At 33.5% G+C, this 15,856-nt stretch overlaps 1 protein-coding gene across 1 annotated transcript; it reads left to right on the top strand.

The window, feature by feature from the left end:
- Window positions 1-9,899: 9,899 nt before the first annotated feature.
- LOC134278347 (peptidyl-glycine alpha-amidating monooxygenase B-like) lies at window positions 9,900-15,518 on the top strand. Its single transcript, XM_062760671.1, has 10 exons — window positions 9,900-10,138; window positions 11,915-12,087; window positions 12,376-12,495; window positions 12,603-12,675; window positions 12,768-12,907; window positions 13,003-13,076; window positions 13,393-13,495; window positions 13,749-13,861; window positions 14,237-14,346; window positions 14,547-15,518. Exons 1-10 carry the CDS (start codon window positions 10,022-10,024, stop codon window positions 14,646-14,648), a joined length of 1,125 nt encoding a protein of 374 aa, XP_062616655.1. The 5' UTR covers window positions 9,900-10,021; the 3' UTR covers window positions 14,649-15,518.
- Window positions 15,519-15,856: the final 338 nt, after the last annotated feature.

The raw sequence follows: 15,856 nt of genomic DNA, 5'->3' as shown, positions 1-15,856 counted from the left end.
CTCTGCTTCAAATTTACAAAAATTGAACAAAAGTATATTTTGAGCTGAGAAATTTAAAAGAAATAATTCACTACCCAAAATACGATCGAGTATATAATCTTGAATAGTTCTTTGTCTTGCACCGAAAAAAAACCAATTTGCTTAACAATGAAGCCATTGTGATATGTAAAAAAAAAGTTAAGACGCCAGAAATAAATCTTTTGTTTTTTTTTAATATCATATAAAATGTAATTTTCGTAAAAGCATTAGATTTTTGCTGAATAGTGCTTTTGTTTCTTGGACAGTTCATCTGCTTTTATGGGTCCAATAAGAAAACTGCTCTCTTCACGTGCACATAAATTAATTTTCGGGGGCACGAGATTTCTGCTCGTGTGATTTAGATGACACTGAAATGATTGAACTGATCTTCTGTTGTCCGTACTAAGAGTTGGCGTATTTGTCTCCGTCTGCCAGTCATAAAATTCTGTCCGTCCAGTCTATCGCCTGCCCCTGAACCTTTGACTGAAATGGGTGCAAACGTTTGCCATGGTTTTGCCCCAATGTCCTTTCTCAAAATCTCGAAGGTCAAGGCAATGAAATGAACGAGTTTTGTATTCAATCTTAAGGGTGTTTAATTTGTGCCCTCGAGTTCTTATGAAGCTGTATATTCGAGATTGCGTTATAGATCTACATTGTACAAGTAGCCACTTGGAGATACCCAGCTGTCTTGTATATAGCTGAACTGGCCGATTGATAATCTCACAACGTCCTTTGGCAACGTGTTGACTCAGGACCTATGACGTTGTGAGGATGGCCGATTCATGTGTCGATTTGAGTTTGGATACAAGTATTTTAGTAAAGCTCAGATGACGGGTTCTCCAGTAATCAATGCTCTTTCCCAAGAATTCCTCATTCAAGTATTGCTACTTAAAACATGTTTTTAACCCCCCCAAAAATCGAAGTATCTTACCAGTCGTGTACAAAATAATTATAATCCACAAGAAAATGACAATTATAAAAAGATTTTGATATATATAACAAAAAAGTTCAGTCACAATCGTTGCGCAGTGGTTAGAGTGTATTCTTTCTTGGAGTAAGGAGCTGATCCTTGCGTCGCGGGCTCGAATCAACTGCGGAACATGGGAACAGGTCCTTCGTACGTTACCGTATAAACCGAGGTTCCATGTCGAAGTGTTCCTAACTGCTTAATGGCCATAAGTGCCGAGTATATAAATTTGCAGCTCTCCACCGGCAAGTGGTGGCGTTTCCATGCGAGTGAAAAATTCTCGAGAGGGACGTTACACAACAAACAGACAAACAAAACGAAGGGATAAAAAGATAGTATTTAAGGAATTAAATTTTCGAAAGTAGGATGTTTTACATCAAATATATATTGTATACTTAATTTCCTTTGTTTTAATTGTTTTTATGGTTCAAGATCGTGGCTCTAAGTAGAGTTACATATACATGTATGTAGCCTGTATGACTTTAAACAAACCTCTAATCTTAACGGAAGTGGAATTCTTTTAAATGTTTACTTGGCAATGTCATCTTGGATTAATGTTACAAAAATGATCTAAAGTGAATAACCCTGAAGCGTTAATTAAAAACTTGTACATTAATTGTTCACCATTTAATTTATATGTTTTCAATTCATGAAAGAAATTAACACATTATTAAGGTCACATGTATATGATAAAACAAGTGTATATTTGTAGCTGGAAGGGGAGTCAAACGTCGACGTTGTCATGCAACATCTTTTTCTATGCCTCGTAATTGAAGATTTAGGAGCAAATAGTTTTTGCTTTCTTCGTCCATCTGCCTGTCTGTTTGTCCGCAAAAACTATGACTCTGCCCATATCTTTTGATTGGAAGGAGCTATGGTTTTTAGATTTACCTGTATATTTTATATGACAACATTTTCTTTATAACTATTCTATTTGACCTCTTGACCCTGGAACTGATAAATCTTTTGCAAAATTTAAGTAACTTTAACATTTGCCAAATCTTTAAACCCTCGGTGCTGGTGTTTCATATTGCACAGGTATATTTCTTGTGTCAAAAACTTCTCCTTGGGTATCAACAATTTTGACCCTATGACCTTCCTTTGAAAACTTTAATATTGGCCAAAGTTTTCAACGGTTGGAGTTAGGGTTTTTATTTTTGACTTCTGTATTTTTATTGACATGCAAGACATCTCTTGGGTAGCAATAATTTTTACCCTTTCACCTTGACCTTGGAGTTTGACTGATCTGTAACAAAAATTAACCTTGGCAATAACGACTGATGCTGGGGATTTCACAAGTACATGTATATCTTTTCACCTTTAAGTAACTTTTGAGTTTGGTCTACGTTTGAATCTTACGCAAACTTTTGAACGATTAGTGCTTTTGTTTTCACATATGTATTCGTATTGGTAAGCGCTCTCTTTGGGTTCAAACATTTCTTTTTTAATCATTTGACCTTGACCTTTGAAGTTGGTTTACATTTCAGAAACTTTAACCTTTGCCCTTAGCTGCCATATGGAGGAATTAGTGTTTCACAATTACAACTTGTTTTTTTTTTTAATTATAATTTCTTTAAGCGTCAGCAATTTCCCCTTGAAAATCTTTTACCATAATATTGCAGATGTATACAAATGCAAATGAAAAAATTGTCGGGGAAAAACAGCATTCATCTTTTAGGAAATTTTAAACAGTTAAACAATGACGCTGTGTCGATTTAATATTATTACCATATACTCCTTTCCTTTGAAGGAAGGAATCCAACTTAATAAATCATCTATAATCAGTCAGTCATATTATCAATTAATTCAAACGATCCATTATGTTCGAAAATTTTTAAATCGAAGAAAATGTAATAAAATTGTTTTGTAACGTTCAATAAAAATGCAAGTCACCATTTACGTTTCACATTTCAAATATTTATTTACCTTTCCTATTAACCTGTATAAGTATACCACCTATATATACTTACCAACAGGGATTTTGAACTAATATTTTTTTTTTCAATTTTTGATTACTTTTGAGTTATAGCTCTTAGGTATATCTTTGAAATCAGACTATGTTACAACTTATTTAATCGACTCTTTAAAGTGAATTCTCAGTGATAGAGGGTTAAAAAAACTTTTTTCTTCACTTTAACACCACCATAAGATATTCATATAAATGCCATAATACATGCATTTTGACTGACTTTTACGGTGGTAAAAACACTTCGCTTACCACGGATAATTTACGCGAACAATCATATTCATGTATAACATAAATCGCGCAATGAACCCTGTGTTTTATGTCATTTATCAGTTTGTTGTAAATGTAAAGAATATAATTTCCATACATTGATAATATAATAAATTATAATATAAAGGTACATGTATCTTAATAATCATGTTCAAGAATAAACAACTTTACGATAAATCACATTTTTTACTGCTTTTAATTGCTTATTTGTTTGTATAATCTGTTAACTTGCCTGGAGTTGATGTATATTATATGAAGATGCAAGGGAATTTTATTATTGTACTTCAATTTTTAACCTTCGGTCGTCTACTTTTTTTTAGTACAGAGGCCCATAAAAGATATAAAGATCCGCCCACTGTGTAGCAGACCATTATGTTATCAGTAATGTTTAGAAAATAAACATGTAAATACAGAACTCTGTATATGATGGAGTATATAACTTTATGTTCTTCCTGACTACCATAAATACATGACAGAAAAGCTGAAAATACCCCCCCCCCCTTTTTGTGGGGGGGGGGGGATGGGGAGTGGGTCTTTTAATCTCTTTACATTAAAATATATGTCGCCTGTTTTAAATACATGTACATTGTACATGTTTACATATGTTCTTGAATAACTACCTAATCATCATTTTTCTGTAAGATAACTAATACAATGTAATTCTCTCTCTCTCTCTCTTAAACTATAAAGTTATGATTAATTTTTAATTAGGTGTGGGCGTTATGTATTATACTTATTAATAATTTATTTGTTTATTCTACTGGAATGTAAACCTATAGGAGATCATTTAGAAGTGGTTTCTCGACCATTCATGGTAAATATATCAATGCCAAAAACTTTAATTAACTATTTGATGAAGAGATAAAATTACAAAAACTGCGTAAAATTTAAAATTTATTTTATGTGGCCAAACTGGGAGGTAGGCATTTTTTAAAATTCCATTTTAACTGACAGTATAGAAAACCACACATTAAAACTTGTTTTCAATTATATTAAATGCATCCTAGGCCTACAGTGTAGTATTGTACATGTATTACTAATACATGTATTTCACACAATGTCAGCATTTTCACCGAAACAAGAAGACAATCAAAGGGGCATGGACTTCGTTTTCTTTACAATTTAGAATTTGTTTTTATTAGAAAAATAGCGTCTTTTTTATGACAGACATACATGAAAGTTCTGTAATGAAATACTCAATAACCGTGGTATTTTTCTTGAGGTGAAATCAAATACATTTACTAAAATGTGCTCCGCTATTGAAAATGTTTTAATGGGCGTGTTCGCTTTGCTAACATTGCTCTTAACACTTACCTCAAATTGACAAGACTGTTTAGTTGGTTTGGTTTCTCGGATTTCTCTTTTGACATTTCTTTGAGTATAATTTTAAAATCTTTCATTGATACACCCCTTTCAGACTTCCCACTTTTAGTTCCTGAAAGTTCAAGAGTGTATGATACTGAGTATTCAAACAAATTCGTAATATAATTTTCAGAATTTTTTTTTCAGATTTCTATAATATATCGGTCTATAAATTCTGGTACTAGAATTCCAGAAATTCAACAGATATTCTTAAAGTCTGTGTCCTTTAATACTTCTGCAAACGTATTGTCGTTAAGAAATTTCTTGGTTGCGTTGAACAATATTTTTGGCTCTCGAAAGCATTCAAGGGTAACGAATTCGACTCAAAGCACACAAAGAGCGTTTTCTAACTAACACAGTGTAGTAAATGATATGTGTCTTCAATTTCATGCAGGCACTGTAAAAAGCAATAAAAATGAGAATGCGAAGGTTGCTGTATCGGGGATTGGAATTTCCTTTAAAACGCTCTGGAATAGGACTAAGAAGGACAACTCTCATTCATTTGCCGACTGCCTGATCAACCATCCCCATATACCATATGCAATGGCTCATACGAATCCAAAAAAAGAGGGGTTCAAATGCCCAAACCAGTTTTCTAATATACATAAACTACAAAGTTGAAAAACTAAACTTAAGTTGATTTTGTCCCCTCTATGATAGACTGTGGAAAACAATTTAACCTTGGAGTTGGGGGGGGGGACCAAACATTTTCAGTTCCGGGGGATGTTACTACCACCAAAAATTCAGACGGTTCCCGTTCCCGCCCCCAATCTACATTTTCAGATCCGCGGGAGGTTACTACCACCAAAAATTCACACGGCTTCTGTTGCGCCCCCCCCCCCCAAAGGGAGAGGGAAGGTATAATGTGATCGGGATGTCCGCCCGTCCGTCCGTTTGTTACGCTTTAGAGTACCTACCGCCTATCCGCAGCTCCTCTTATACCATTGAATGAAATATATTGAGACTTTCACAGAATCTTTATAAACCAACTTTTATTCGCGTGCGAGAAATGTCCGCAAGTTCCAGGACTCTAATTTGCGAATATTAATCGCCGCGAACCATTCATTTTCCTCAAGTATTTGTAGAAAACGAGTCGCAAAAAATTAATATAAATCAAGGTTTGATTTCAAATTGACGATTCGCGAATAAAAGATGACGCGAATAATAGTTGGTTTACAGTAGTGCCTTTGTGCACTGTTACAACGCACTTTGAAAAAATTATGATTTTTTTTTTCAAAGTGCGTTGATATCGACCATATTAACGCACTTTGAAAAAAAAGGTGAAGATTAATCAATATTCTAACAAATAATCGGTATGATAAATAACAGATCCTGGTTGGATAACTTTTTAGCTCACCTGAGCCAAAGGCTCAAATTGACAAGCTTTTCTTGATCACATTGTCCGTTTCCGTCGTCTGTCCGTCTGTCTGTCCGTCTGTAAACTTTTCACATTTTCGACTTCTTCTCAAGAACCACTGGGCCAATTTTGACCAAACTTTGTACAAAGCATCCTTGGGTAAAGGGGAATTTAAATTGTTAAAATGAAGGAACATATCCCCTCGCAAGGGGAGATAATCAAGAAAAGACAAAAATAGGATGGGGTCATTAAAAAATCTTCTTCTCAAGAACCACTGGGCCAGTAAAGCTGAAACTTATGTGGAAGCATCCTGGTATAGTGTACAAAATCATGACCCCCGGGGGAAGGGCGGGGCCACAATGGGGAATCAAAGTTTTACATAGAAATATATAGGAAAAATCTTTGAAAATCTTTTTCTCAAGAACCACTGGGCCAGAAAAGCTGAAACTTATGTGGAAGCATCCTGGTATAATGTAGAATCTAAATTGTTCAAATAATGACCCCCGGGGGATGGGTGGGGCCACAATGGGGAATCAAAGTTTTACATAGAAATATATAGGAAAAATCTTTGAAAATCTTCTTCTCAAGAACCACTGGGCCAGAAAAGGTGAAACTTATGTGGAAGCATCCTGGTATAGTGTAGATTCCAAATTGTTCAATCATGACCCCCAGGGGAAGGGGGGGGCACAATGGGGTATCAAAGTTTTATATAGAAATATATAGGAAAAACTGAAAATCTTCTTCTCAAGAACCACTGGGCCAGAAAAGCTGAAACTTATGTGGAAGCATCCTGGTATAATGTAGATTCTAAATTGTTCAAATAATGACCCCCGGGGGATGGGTGGGGCCACAATGGGGAATCAAAGTTTTATGTAGAAATATATAGGAAAAATCTTTGAAAATCTTCTTCTCAAGAACCACTGGGCCAGAAAAGGTGAAACTTATGTGGAAGCATCCTGGTATAGTGTAGATTCCAAATTGTTCAATCATGACCCCCAGGGGAAGGGGGGGGCACAATGGGGTATCAAAGTTTTATATAGAAATATATAGGAAAAATCTTTGAAAATCTTCTTCTCAAGAACCACTGGGCCAGAAAAGCTGAAACTTATGTGGAAGCATCCTGATATAGTGTAGATTCTAAATTGTTCAAATAATGACACCCGGGGAAGGGCGGGGCCACAATGGGGAATCAAAGTTTTATATAGAAATATATAGGAAAAATCTTTGAAAATCTTCTTCTCAAGAACCACTGGGCCAGAAAAGCTGAAACTTATGTGGAAGCATTCTGGGGTAGTGTAAATTCTAAATTGTAGGAATCATGACCCCCGGGGGAAGGGCGGGACCATTATAGGGAATCAAAGTTTTACATAGAAATATATAGGAAAAATCTTTGAAAATCTTCTTCTCAGGAACCACTGGGCCAAAAAAGCTGAAACATATGTGCCAATGGAAGGATCATGGGGTAGTGTAGATTTCAAAATGTCTAAATTATGATCAGTGGGGTAATGTGGGGATGCATTATGTATAACAAGGGTGAAATCTGGTAAAGAACAGAATGGTCAAAGCTTCTCAGGTGAGCGATGTGGCCCATGGGCCTCTTGTTTATGATAAAGTCACTTCAGGACCTGAGATATCGACGTTTTAAATATTTGAGGTTTTGATAAAATAAAAGGGAAAAGGGTCTTGAAAAAAAGAGTGACGATTGTTTAAGATCATTAATTCGTTTCTTTTTTTTTAAATTCTAGTATTTCATACATGTAAGTAGATGTAAATGTGTAAAGGGGGCACTAACAGTGGACAGCTTTAAAGCCCGAGATAATAAGCACCGCCCTCAGATTTACCTGGTTAGCATTTATCATAATAAAAAGGGGGCCATTTGATTGTTCAAAACTATGAAAATTCTTTCTCTCTCATACGTTTTACTGTACATAAAAATTTCTAGCTTTCATCTGTTTTAATTAACTCATTTAATATTGAAAGTTTTCAACGTCATACCAGTAAGGTACATACATAATTATACATGTATAAATGTTTCGAGTATAGGATAGACATCGAGACCGGGCGAAGGGTCAGGGGAGGGGGGAAGGGCTAAGCACTCCACTTATTTTGGAAAGATATATATCGTATTAGCATTGAAAATGCAGTTTACCCTTTTTGGGTTTATTGCTCCCCTCCCCCGTTTGTTACCGACGCCTATGTATTGGAAAGATAAAGATTTGGATTGAATCGCTTCTCCTCTTTTCGCGAAATCAATTCACATTTTTTTTGAAAGATAAATAACAAATAAAATCTTTCCATTACTAAAATATGATTTTTTTTTCAAAGTGCGTTAAATGATAAAATATATTGATGTAGACTCTTAACGCACTTTGATTTTTTTTTCAAAGTGCGTTGAAATTTATACAAATTTTAACGCACTTTGAAAATTTTTTTCAAAGTGCGTAATTTTTTCAAAGTGCGTTGCCACAGTGCACCTCCTATTTTACTTGTTTCGGGTTTCCCATAGCAAAACATGGATACTGCCATTCTTTCTATGATATTGAAGGGTACATGTACCCATCTCTTATCCGCAATTCCTTATAACTACTGCATAAAATTTAATGATACGTTTACAGATTCTTTATAACTTAATGCCATCGTGCACCTCCTATTTTACTGTTTGATCTGACACTTAATATAGCTTATTACGATTCTTCCAGAGCAAAACATGAACTTTGCCATTATAATCAGATGACATCGGGATATCATATAGTGAGCTCAGTGTTTACAGTACCTCAATTTGGTTTTTTTTTTTGGGGGGGGGGGGGGGGGGATCAAGAAATTTCGGCCCCATCCCCATCCCCTAAAACTGATATTGCTTCCTTGCGGATCTGATTTACCGGTATATCAAATTAGAATAGAATATCAGAAATTAAGATGCTGTTGAATTGAAAGGGAGTAGAGGTTAGAACTATTTGATTGTTGGATCCCCGCCCATAAATCTGAAAGTAATAATTTCGAAGAAATAATTTCTAAGGAGACTTCATGTTCATACATGTTATCAAACAGAGCATGAAGAAATCTGAAATTAATAAACAAATAACTTGTGCATATGGTAAAGTACAGTTTATATATATACATGTAGATAATTTTTTTATAGAAGCTTACAAAGACTAAACTGTATAGCCGGAGGGGGTAAACGGCTAACATGACAAGATGGTAATAAATACATGCACTGCATTGTACCGTAATAAATTACTCTAATGGCAAACTTTATGTGGCAAGGAGAGATTCTACATTTGAGAACTCCTTTCCGTATTAAATGTTACAAATCATCGATTTTTAAAAAGTTTTATGATTTTTCATTGTGGACATACATGTATGAAGGGAAGGGCTTGTTTTTTTGTTTGTTTGTTTGTTTTTTTTCAGAGTGTGCACAAAAAGTGCATGTAATAGATCTAGCATTAGAAATGTTATTTGATATGTGTATATAAAAGAGTGCACGCAAGTACAATTTACCTGTGCATGTACGTGGTAATTATGCAAAAGGAACCTGACGTCATATTATTTTATGTCTAAAAATAAATAAGTTAATTAATTAATATTCCTATGCCTAACAAATTAGGTGCTTAAATAGGTTAAGTTTATTAAGGAAACCTAACTGTCAAGCGTGTTTAGAAAAAAATATATAGTCTGTGAATGTATTCGGCAAAATAGCACTTCCATATTTGGATATTTTAAATACAGAATCAATTAAAATGGAGAAATTTGTAGCCTCTCTATATATTTATTAAGACTGATATTCAATCATGTTAAATCGATTTATAATGGTTGACAGAAACAGACATCTTGGCATCAATTCTATTTCATCATGCATTCCGCTATAGCTTTTCCAATATTGATTTCAGCACGGTTTTGTCCGTAGAGTCCTTCCTACACAAATTATTGATTTTTTTCTTCAGTACAGCATTAATTATTCCTCCATCTTGTTTAAGGCCTTTCTCTTAGTAAAAACAAATCCTCCTCGGTGACAAAAACATAACCTAATTGACAATGTGATCCTAGCGCTGACGTATAATTTACCAGACGATAAGAAACAATCATGGCCGCGGCCATTGTTGGATGTTTGGCTGTGGCCAATATTTTGGTTTTATCTGTTTATGGACGAGCTACAAAATATGGAAAAATTGACGTAGCTGATCTGCCAAGATTATTTGATGTAAGTTAACATATTTTAAATATATTTTTCCATTTGAAGAGTTTGTTTAATAAATATAAATTCATGTTAACATGAATCTTATCTTGTTATGTTATATTTCGTGTGTGGAATTTTGAGGGATTGAAAGAGTGACTGACTAAAATAGTATAAACATGTAAATGTAGACCGAATACATTAACATATACATAGAATTTATTTTTTATCTGCCTTTGATCTACTTTTATTATACAGTTATTTCCTGTTTCAAGTTTCAAATAATATGAAAATGTACAAATAGATCAATATGTGTGCCGTATCAATTACTAAGTATTCAACTACAGCGTATGATCTCTTTAGTCAATACTTGGGGCCTTACGTCAATAATTTCAAACAGTACATGTAACAGGTTGAATTAAAAGTTTTCTGAAAATGTCTTTTGTTTTATGTACATGTAATTATTTTAAGATTTTGTTCTTAACTTTATTTTTAAAATCGATATGTCGATAGTGGACAATTCCTGCCTGTTGTCTCGTACGTGATAGGGTTTTTAATGCATTAGATATGAAATAGATAAATTTGAAATTTAATGAGATTCTCCAAAAAAATTCTGACATTTAAAATATTTTAAAATCATTTTCAAAATATATAATGGAGTCTAGGAAAATTGATTTATTACATTAAATTCATGCAAAATAATACTTGAATTTCATGGCTGAAAGAGTTGTTTTTAGGTTAGACCCTCTATATTCACTATTACTCACTGACGTGTTAATCAAGATCAATTTCGTTACATTACAAGGGTTGATCCAAAAGTAATTTCACAGCTTCAGTAAAATTGCCACAAGTTGATGTAAAACACAAAATTATAAAATGATGGAGGCTAAATTTATTTCAAATCACAACTGAAAATTTCAATTCAATATGATTAAAATACCGGATTACATGTATATACATATAAATGAAAGTTTAAATTTGAATCAGATGTATATATGTGCAGCTTTTCGTTTATTATATTTGATAATATGACGCCAAATATAAAAGATATGAAAACTGTGACATTACTTTTGGATCACCCCCCTTATTAACTGAATTCAGATATTATCAATTTTATATGCAAATGGTAATGTAATATATAGACACACAATTCTTTTTAAGTGTATTTTTTAAGAAAATATTTATCGATTTTTTTTTTATCAGTCGTTATGTAGGTATACAGCTTGGCTTTCGGCTTACCCCCCCCCCCCCCACACACACACGTTTCTTTAAGTAAGGAATAATGACTTTTTTTTATTTATATTTGTTTGTGAACATTTTACCTTTATATAAAGTAAAATAGAACTCAATATTTACAACTTGATATAAGTTATACTTTTCTCAGTGTTTGTATTAAAAAACAAAAATACCATCTTTCTCCAAATGTTGCGGTTTGCTAATGAACCCGACTTTCAGTAGGTTAAGAAATGAGATGATTTATAGTAGAACTTTACACGGGTTGGTACTCTGACCTTTGAAAAATGTCTTTCTTCTCATGGTAGTGAATTCTGAAGAGATCTAGTCTAACGACCTTAATTAAGAAAAGAAGATTTTCTTGCAATTTTAAAGAATTAAGTATTTAAATTATTTGTTCGCTTTGTGACAAAAAGAAAAGTGAAACTTATTTTACTAATGAAATTATTTTGTATAAAAATTAAGCTACAATCTGTTTTTACATTCCAAAATGCACGATCGTTTCTGAAAACCAAGATGACACTTTTCAAATCTACGTGATGTTACCCCAAGTATTACATTTTTACACAGGATGGTGCTTTATTTGATGAGATCTACGATCAAAGAAGTGTGTTTCCAGTACCGGAAATGGTCCCTCACTGGCCCGGACATGACGTCAAAGTGGGTCAAGTAGGCGGCGTAGCAGTTGACAGTAATAACGAAGTATTAATTTTTCACAGAGGAAGCAGACAATGGAATTACAAGTAAGAATAAAAGGATGCCAAATACGTCTATTTGTTTTAAACGGAGGTAATATAACATCTAATTCATACCTATTTGTCCAATCGCATCATCTCGGAACAGCTCTTTATTCGCTTCAACAATATACGATGATTTTGCACAATCTCAAGGTTGTTTTTTCGCTAGTGTTGGAAAGGCCATGCGAGAAATTGCGAATTAGAGTTGTTTATGTAACTTCTTTTTGCTAAAAATCAGGATTTATCTACCCCAATTAAAAAAAAAATCACATATAATTTTATACATCTTTGCAGTTCTTTCGACCTAAACAACAGATTTGTCGACCCTGAAGGACGTGGATCCATTAAAGAGAATACTTTGGTCAGAGTGGATTCCATCACAGGACATGGTATTGAGAGTTTTGGCGCCGGAAAGTAAGTTTGAGTACGATTCCAACTTTTGAATTTCACTAGATCTGTACGTATTTCGTACAAATGTATTTTTCAAAGATTTTTTAAAAATATTTTGTTGCTTTTTAAAGATTTTATATGCCTCATGGACTGACTATAGATAAAGAGGGAAATATCTGGGTCACAGATGTTGGTTTGCACCAGGTAAAATTTCTAAGTTTTCTCCGCCCGCTTTTTACTTCTTAAATTAAATTCACCAGAAAAATATTAGTTAGTGATTAAAATAATTTTTGTAGGTCATGAAAATTCCAAAAGGTTCCCAGGAACCAAATTTAACTCTAGGTGTTCGTCTTACACCCGGAAATGACGACACACACTTCTGTAAGCCCACCGATGTTGCCGTAGCTTCCAATGGCGACTTCTTTGTTTCAGATGGGTATGTTAGAAATAATTTTGTCAATTTAACGATTGGTGATTATATATTTTTTTTAATTATCAAGATAGCTATATTACTTTTTTCTCCTTTGACAGATATTGCAATGGTCGAATCATGAAGTTTAATAGAGAAGGGAAGTTGTTGCATCAGTGGGGTAGAATGTTTGAAGGTAAAAGGAAATACGTAATTCAAACTTAACAATAAAAAACTTATAAAAAGACAAACATGAAGTTTGACCTTTGATTCAAGCACAAAGAAAAACGGTGAAACGGTATTAAAAGAAAATATTTGAAGTATATACCATATTTATTTATTAGTTTGGAAAAGTTTTATATAGTATTCGAACCGTTTTGAACCATCAATAAAATTTCTTTCTTGTATTGTAAAAATGCTTTTGAATGTTCTTCATCATGAATGTTGAAACCTGCACAATCAAATGCACATGCATGTACATGTTTATTTTAAAAGTAATGTTAACATTTTAGGACCAGTAAGTTCTGCTGGAAACGAAGATTTCTTTATTCCACACAGCGTGACCCTTATAGAGTCACGTGACACGATCTGTGTGGCTGACAGAGAACATGGAAGGTAAAAATGGACAATTTTAATTTTCAGATTATATTCAAAGTAAGTCTTTGTATAAGTTATTTTCCTATAAGTATACTGCAATCATCTCATTGGTACATGTAGTAAGCATGGTCTACCTCCGTCGGTGGCTTCAGAACTGCTCTCTGGTAGAGAAAATTCGGACAGACAGAAAAGTCACTTAATTTTCTCAACTAGAGGTACGGTTCTGTATGTTTAAAGAAGAAGTGGGGAACTTTAAATTCTTTATTTTAAGGATTCAGTGTTTCTGTGCTGGTCTAAAGAATGCCAATGAGACGGGTCAGTTTGTATCCAGTATAAACCACAGAGAATTCGGAAAAGTATTCGCCATTTCCTATGATCCAAACTGTAAGTAGCTTAGAAAGTTTAATACCCAACCCCTTATCTATTACTCTTTATTATTGAAATAAATCATTTATTTTTTATTTGTGTCAACCTCTCATTTGGAAATTTTAGATTAGACATAAGGTTTAATTAACTTTGTTTATTTAAACAGTGGATGGTTATTCTGGTTTTTTTTTTAATACTAGATGATACTGTTTGTCTTATGTTAAGTATGTAGAATTACATGTAGTTTAATTTAAAGCAGTGCATTACGGAATTTTAATAATTTATTTTTTATTTGTGTCAAAAGATTGTGTGATTTATGCTGTAAATGAATTAATCTATAATGTAGTTTAATTTATTTACAACATAAATAATGCAAATAACGTTATTTTACAGTGGATGTGATCTATGCTGTAAATGGCCAAGACTACCGTGTCTCCGAAGTGGTCGGTTTCACTTTAGAACTCTCAGGAAATATTGTTGAAAAATGGTCCCCTGCAGGATTGGTAAACTTTTTTTCCCCTCAATTCTTGTCTTTTCAAAATCGATATTTTTTGTTCATTCTCATTAATTTCGAAAGACTTGGAGATTTACGAAATTTAATCGTAATTTTCCGGTCATTTCCGTGAAATATAGTTTTCGGTTACGGAAAGGGACCAGTGTGATCCGAATGATGCTATGACATTTTTATCACTCCCTATTGTAGGGTTTTCAGATGCCCCATGACGTAGCTGTCTCCCCCGATGGTTCCAGTATTTACGTGGGTGAGGTCACGCCTGACAGAATTACAAAGTTCAGAAGACTCTGATTCCAAAAACATCTTGTTATTTGTTTGAAAGAAACATCGTGTTACATATTCTTTTCAATGTTCAGTGTTGTTTTGTCAACGTTCATTACATCTAAAAATTGGCATGAAATGAACATGAATTTGAGAAATCGTCCACCGATATTCACCAAGTAAACACAAAAAATTCTATTATATGTGAACTGTATGTACATGTATATCCCGAATAACAAATGCTTTAGAGAAAAAAATGCTGTTCCATTAACCTTCCTTGAAAAGGGGGAAAAATTCAAAGGTTTAGGACCATGCAGGTTTAGGACCATGCAGTTTCATATCATTTGCAATTCGCAAAATATATTTCAATTGTAATGAACACATCTATACATGTGTTTTTAGCACCACGAAATATTCGAAAAGCATAATTGTTGCTTTACTGAATTCGGAGTGATATCGCCCATAATTCCTAAATGAAACAGCAACATTTACTTTTCCGTACCGATTTTGACCGTTTCCTCCATGGTTTAATGAATGGAAGAAAAGTCTGATGTCACGAATAAGGAATATTACTGTGAATTGTAAAGTTATTTTTTTTTTTGTGTTTGAGAAATCAACAATAAGTATAAAGCGGCTTTAAACTACTTAAAGTTTAATTAAACTGATTAGATGTTTTAAAATCATCTGCTGGAACAGTTTATATTGCCTTTCTCTATGATTATTCACTGTATTCAAAAGCTGTGAAACTAATTGTTGAATGTACAGGGTTTGTTACTTCATTAACCTTTTGTTGATGTATAATTGATATTAAAGAAGTATACATAATTAAGCAGCTGCAAAATCTAGTCAATGTTAAATATGGATTTTAGTTTGAAATAAAGGTCGTTGTTTTGTTGCATATTTTAATCGTTTTTAATCATCAGGTGTAATTATAAATGTAAATTTCTAACCGCAGTAATGCCAAAAAAAAACCCGGTATTTTCTTAGAATTGCACCTCCTAGATCACATAAGAAATGTAATAGTATGATAACGAAACTATAGTTAAAATCAAAATGGAGAATGGTTCAACTTTTATCATTCCTTGAAAATGATTTCTGAATATTTTAAATTCTCTTAAAACCATAGGTGCATCCACATGGATAAGAGTCTGATGGAAAGATGTCATTCTTAGGCAACAGCTCGTATACAAACACATTATCATCCTGTCCTAAATAATAAGGATTTCTGTATTTGTCTC

Source organism: Saccostrea cucullata, unplaced genomic scaffold, assembly GCF_032062105.1.
Source record: "Saccostrea cucullata isolate Sc308-1 unplaced genomic scaffold, CSIRO_AGI_Scuc_v1 ctg300, whole genome shotgun sequence".
In the NCBI taxonomy this organism is placed as follows: domain Eukaryota; kingdom Metazoa; phylum Mollusca; class Bivalvia; order Ostreida; family Ostreidae; genus Saccostrea; species Saccostrea cuccullata.
Note: the sequence above shows the minus strand (reverse complement) of the source record. Positions and strands in the feature narration are given on the sequence as shown.

What these genes read in the sequence shown, in the direction of transcription:
- LOC134278347 (XM_062760671.1), top strand. Translation starts at nt 10,022, where the DNA reads ATGGCCGCGGCCATTGTTGGATGTTTGGCTGTGGCCAATATTTTGGTT. An exon ending in ATCTGCCAAGATTATTTGAT is followed by an intron (nt 10,139 to 11,914) that starts GTAAGTTAACAT and finishes ATTTTTACACAG; the next exon opens with GATGGTGCTTTATTTGATGA. An exon ending in CAGATGTTGGTTTGCACCAG is followed by an intron (nt 12,676 to 12,767) that starts GTAAAATTTCTA and finishes TAATTTTTGTAG; the next exon opens with GTCATGAAAATTCCAAAAGG.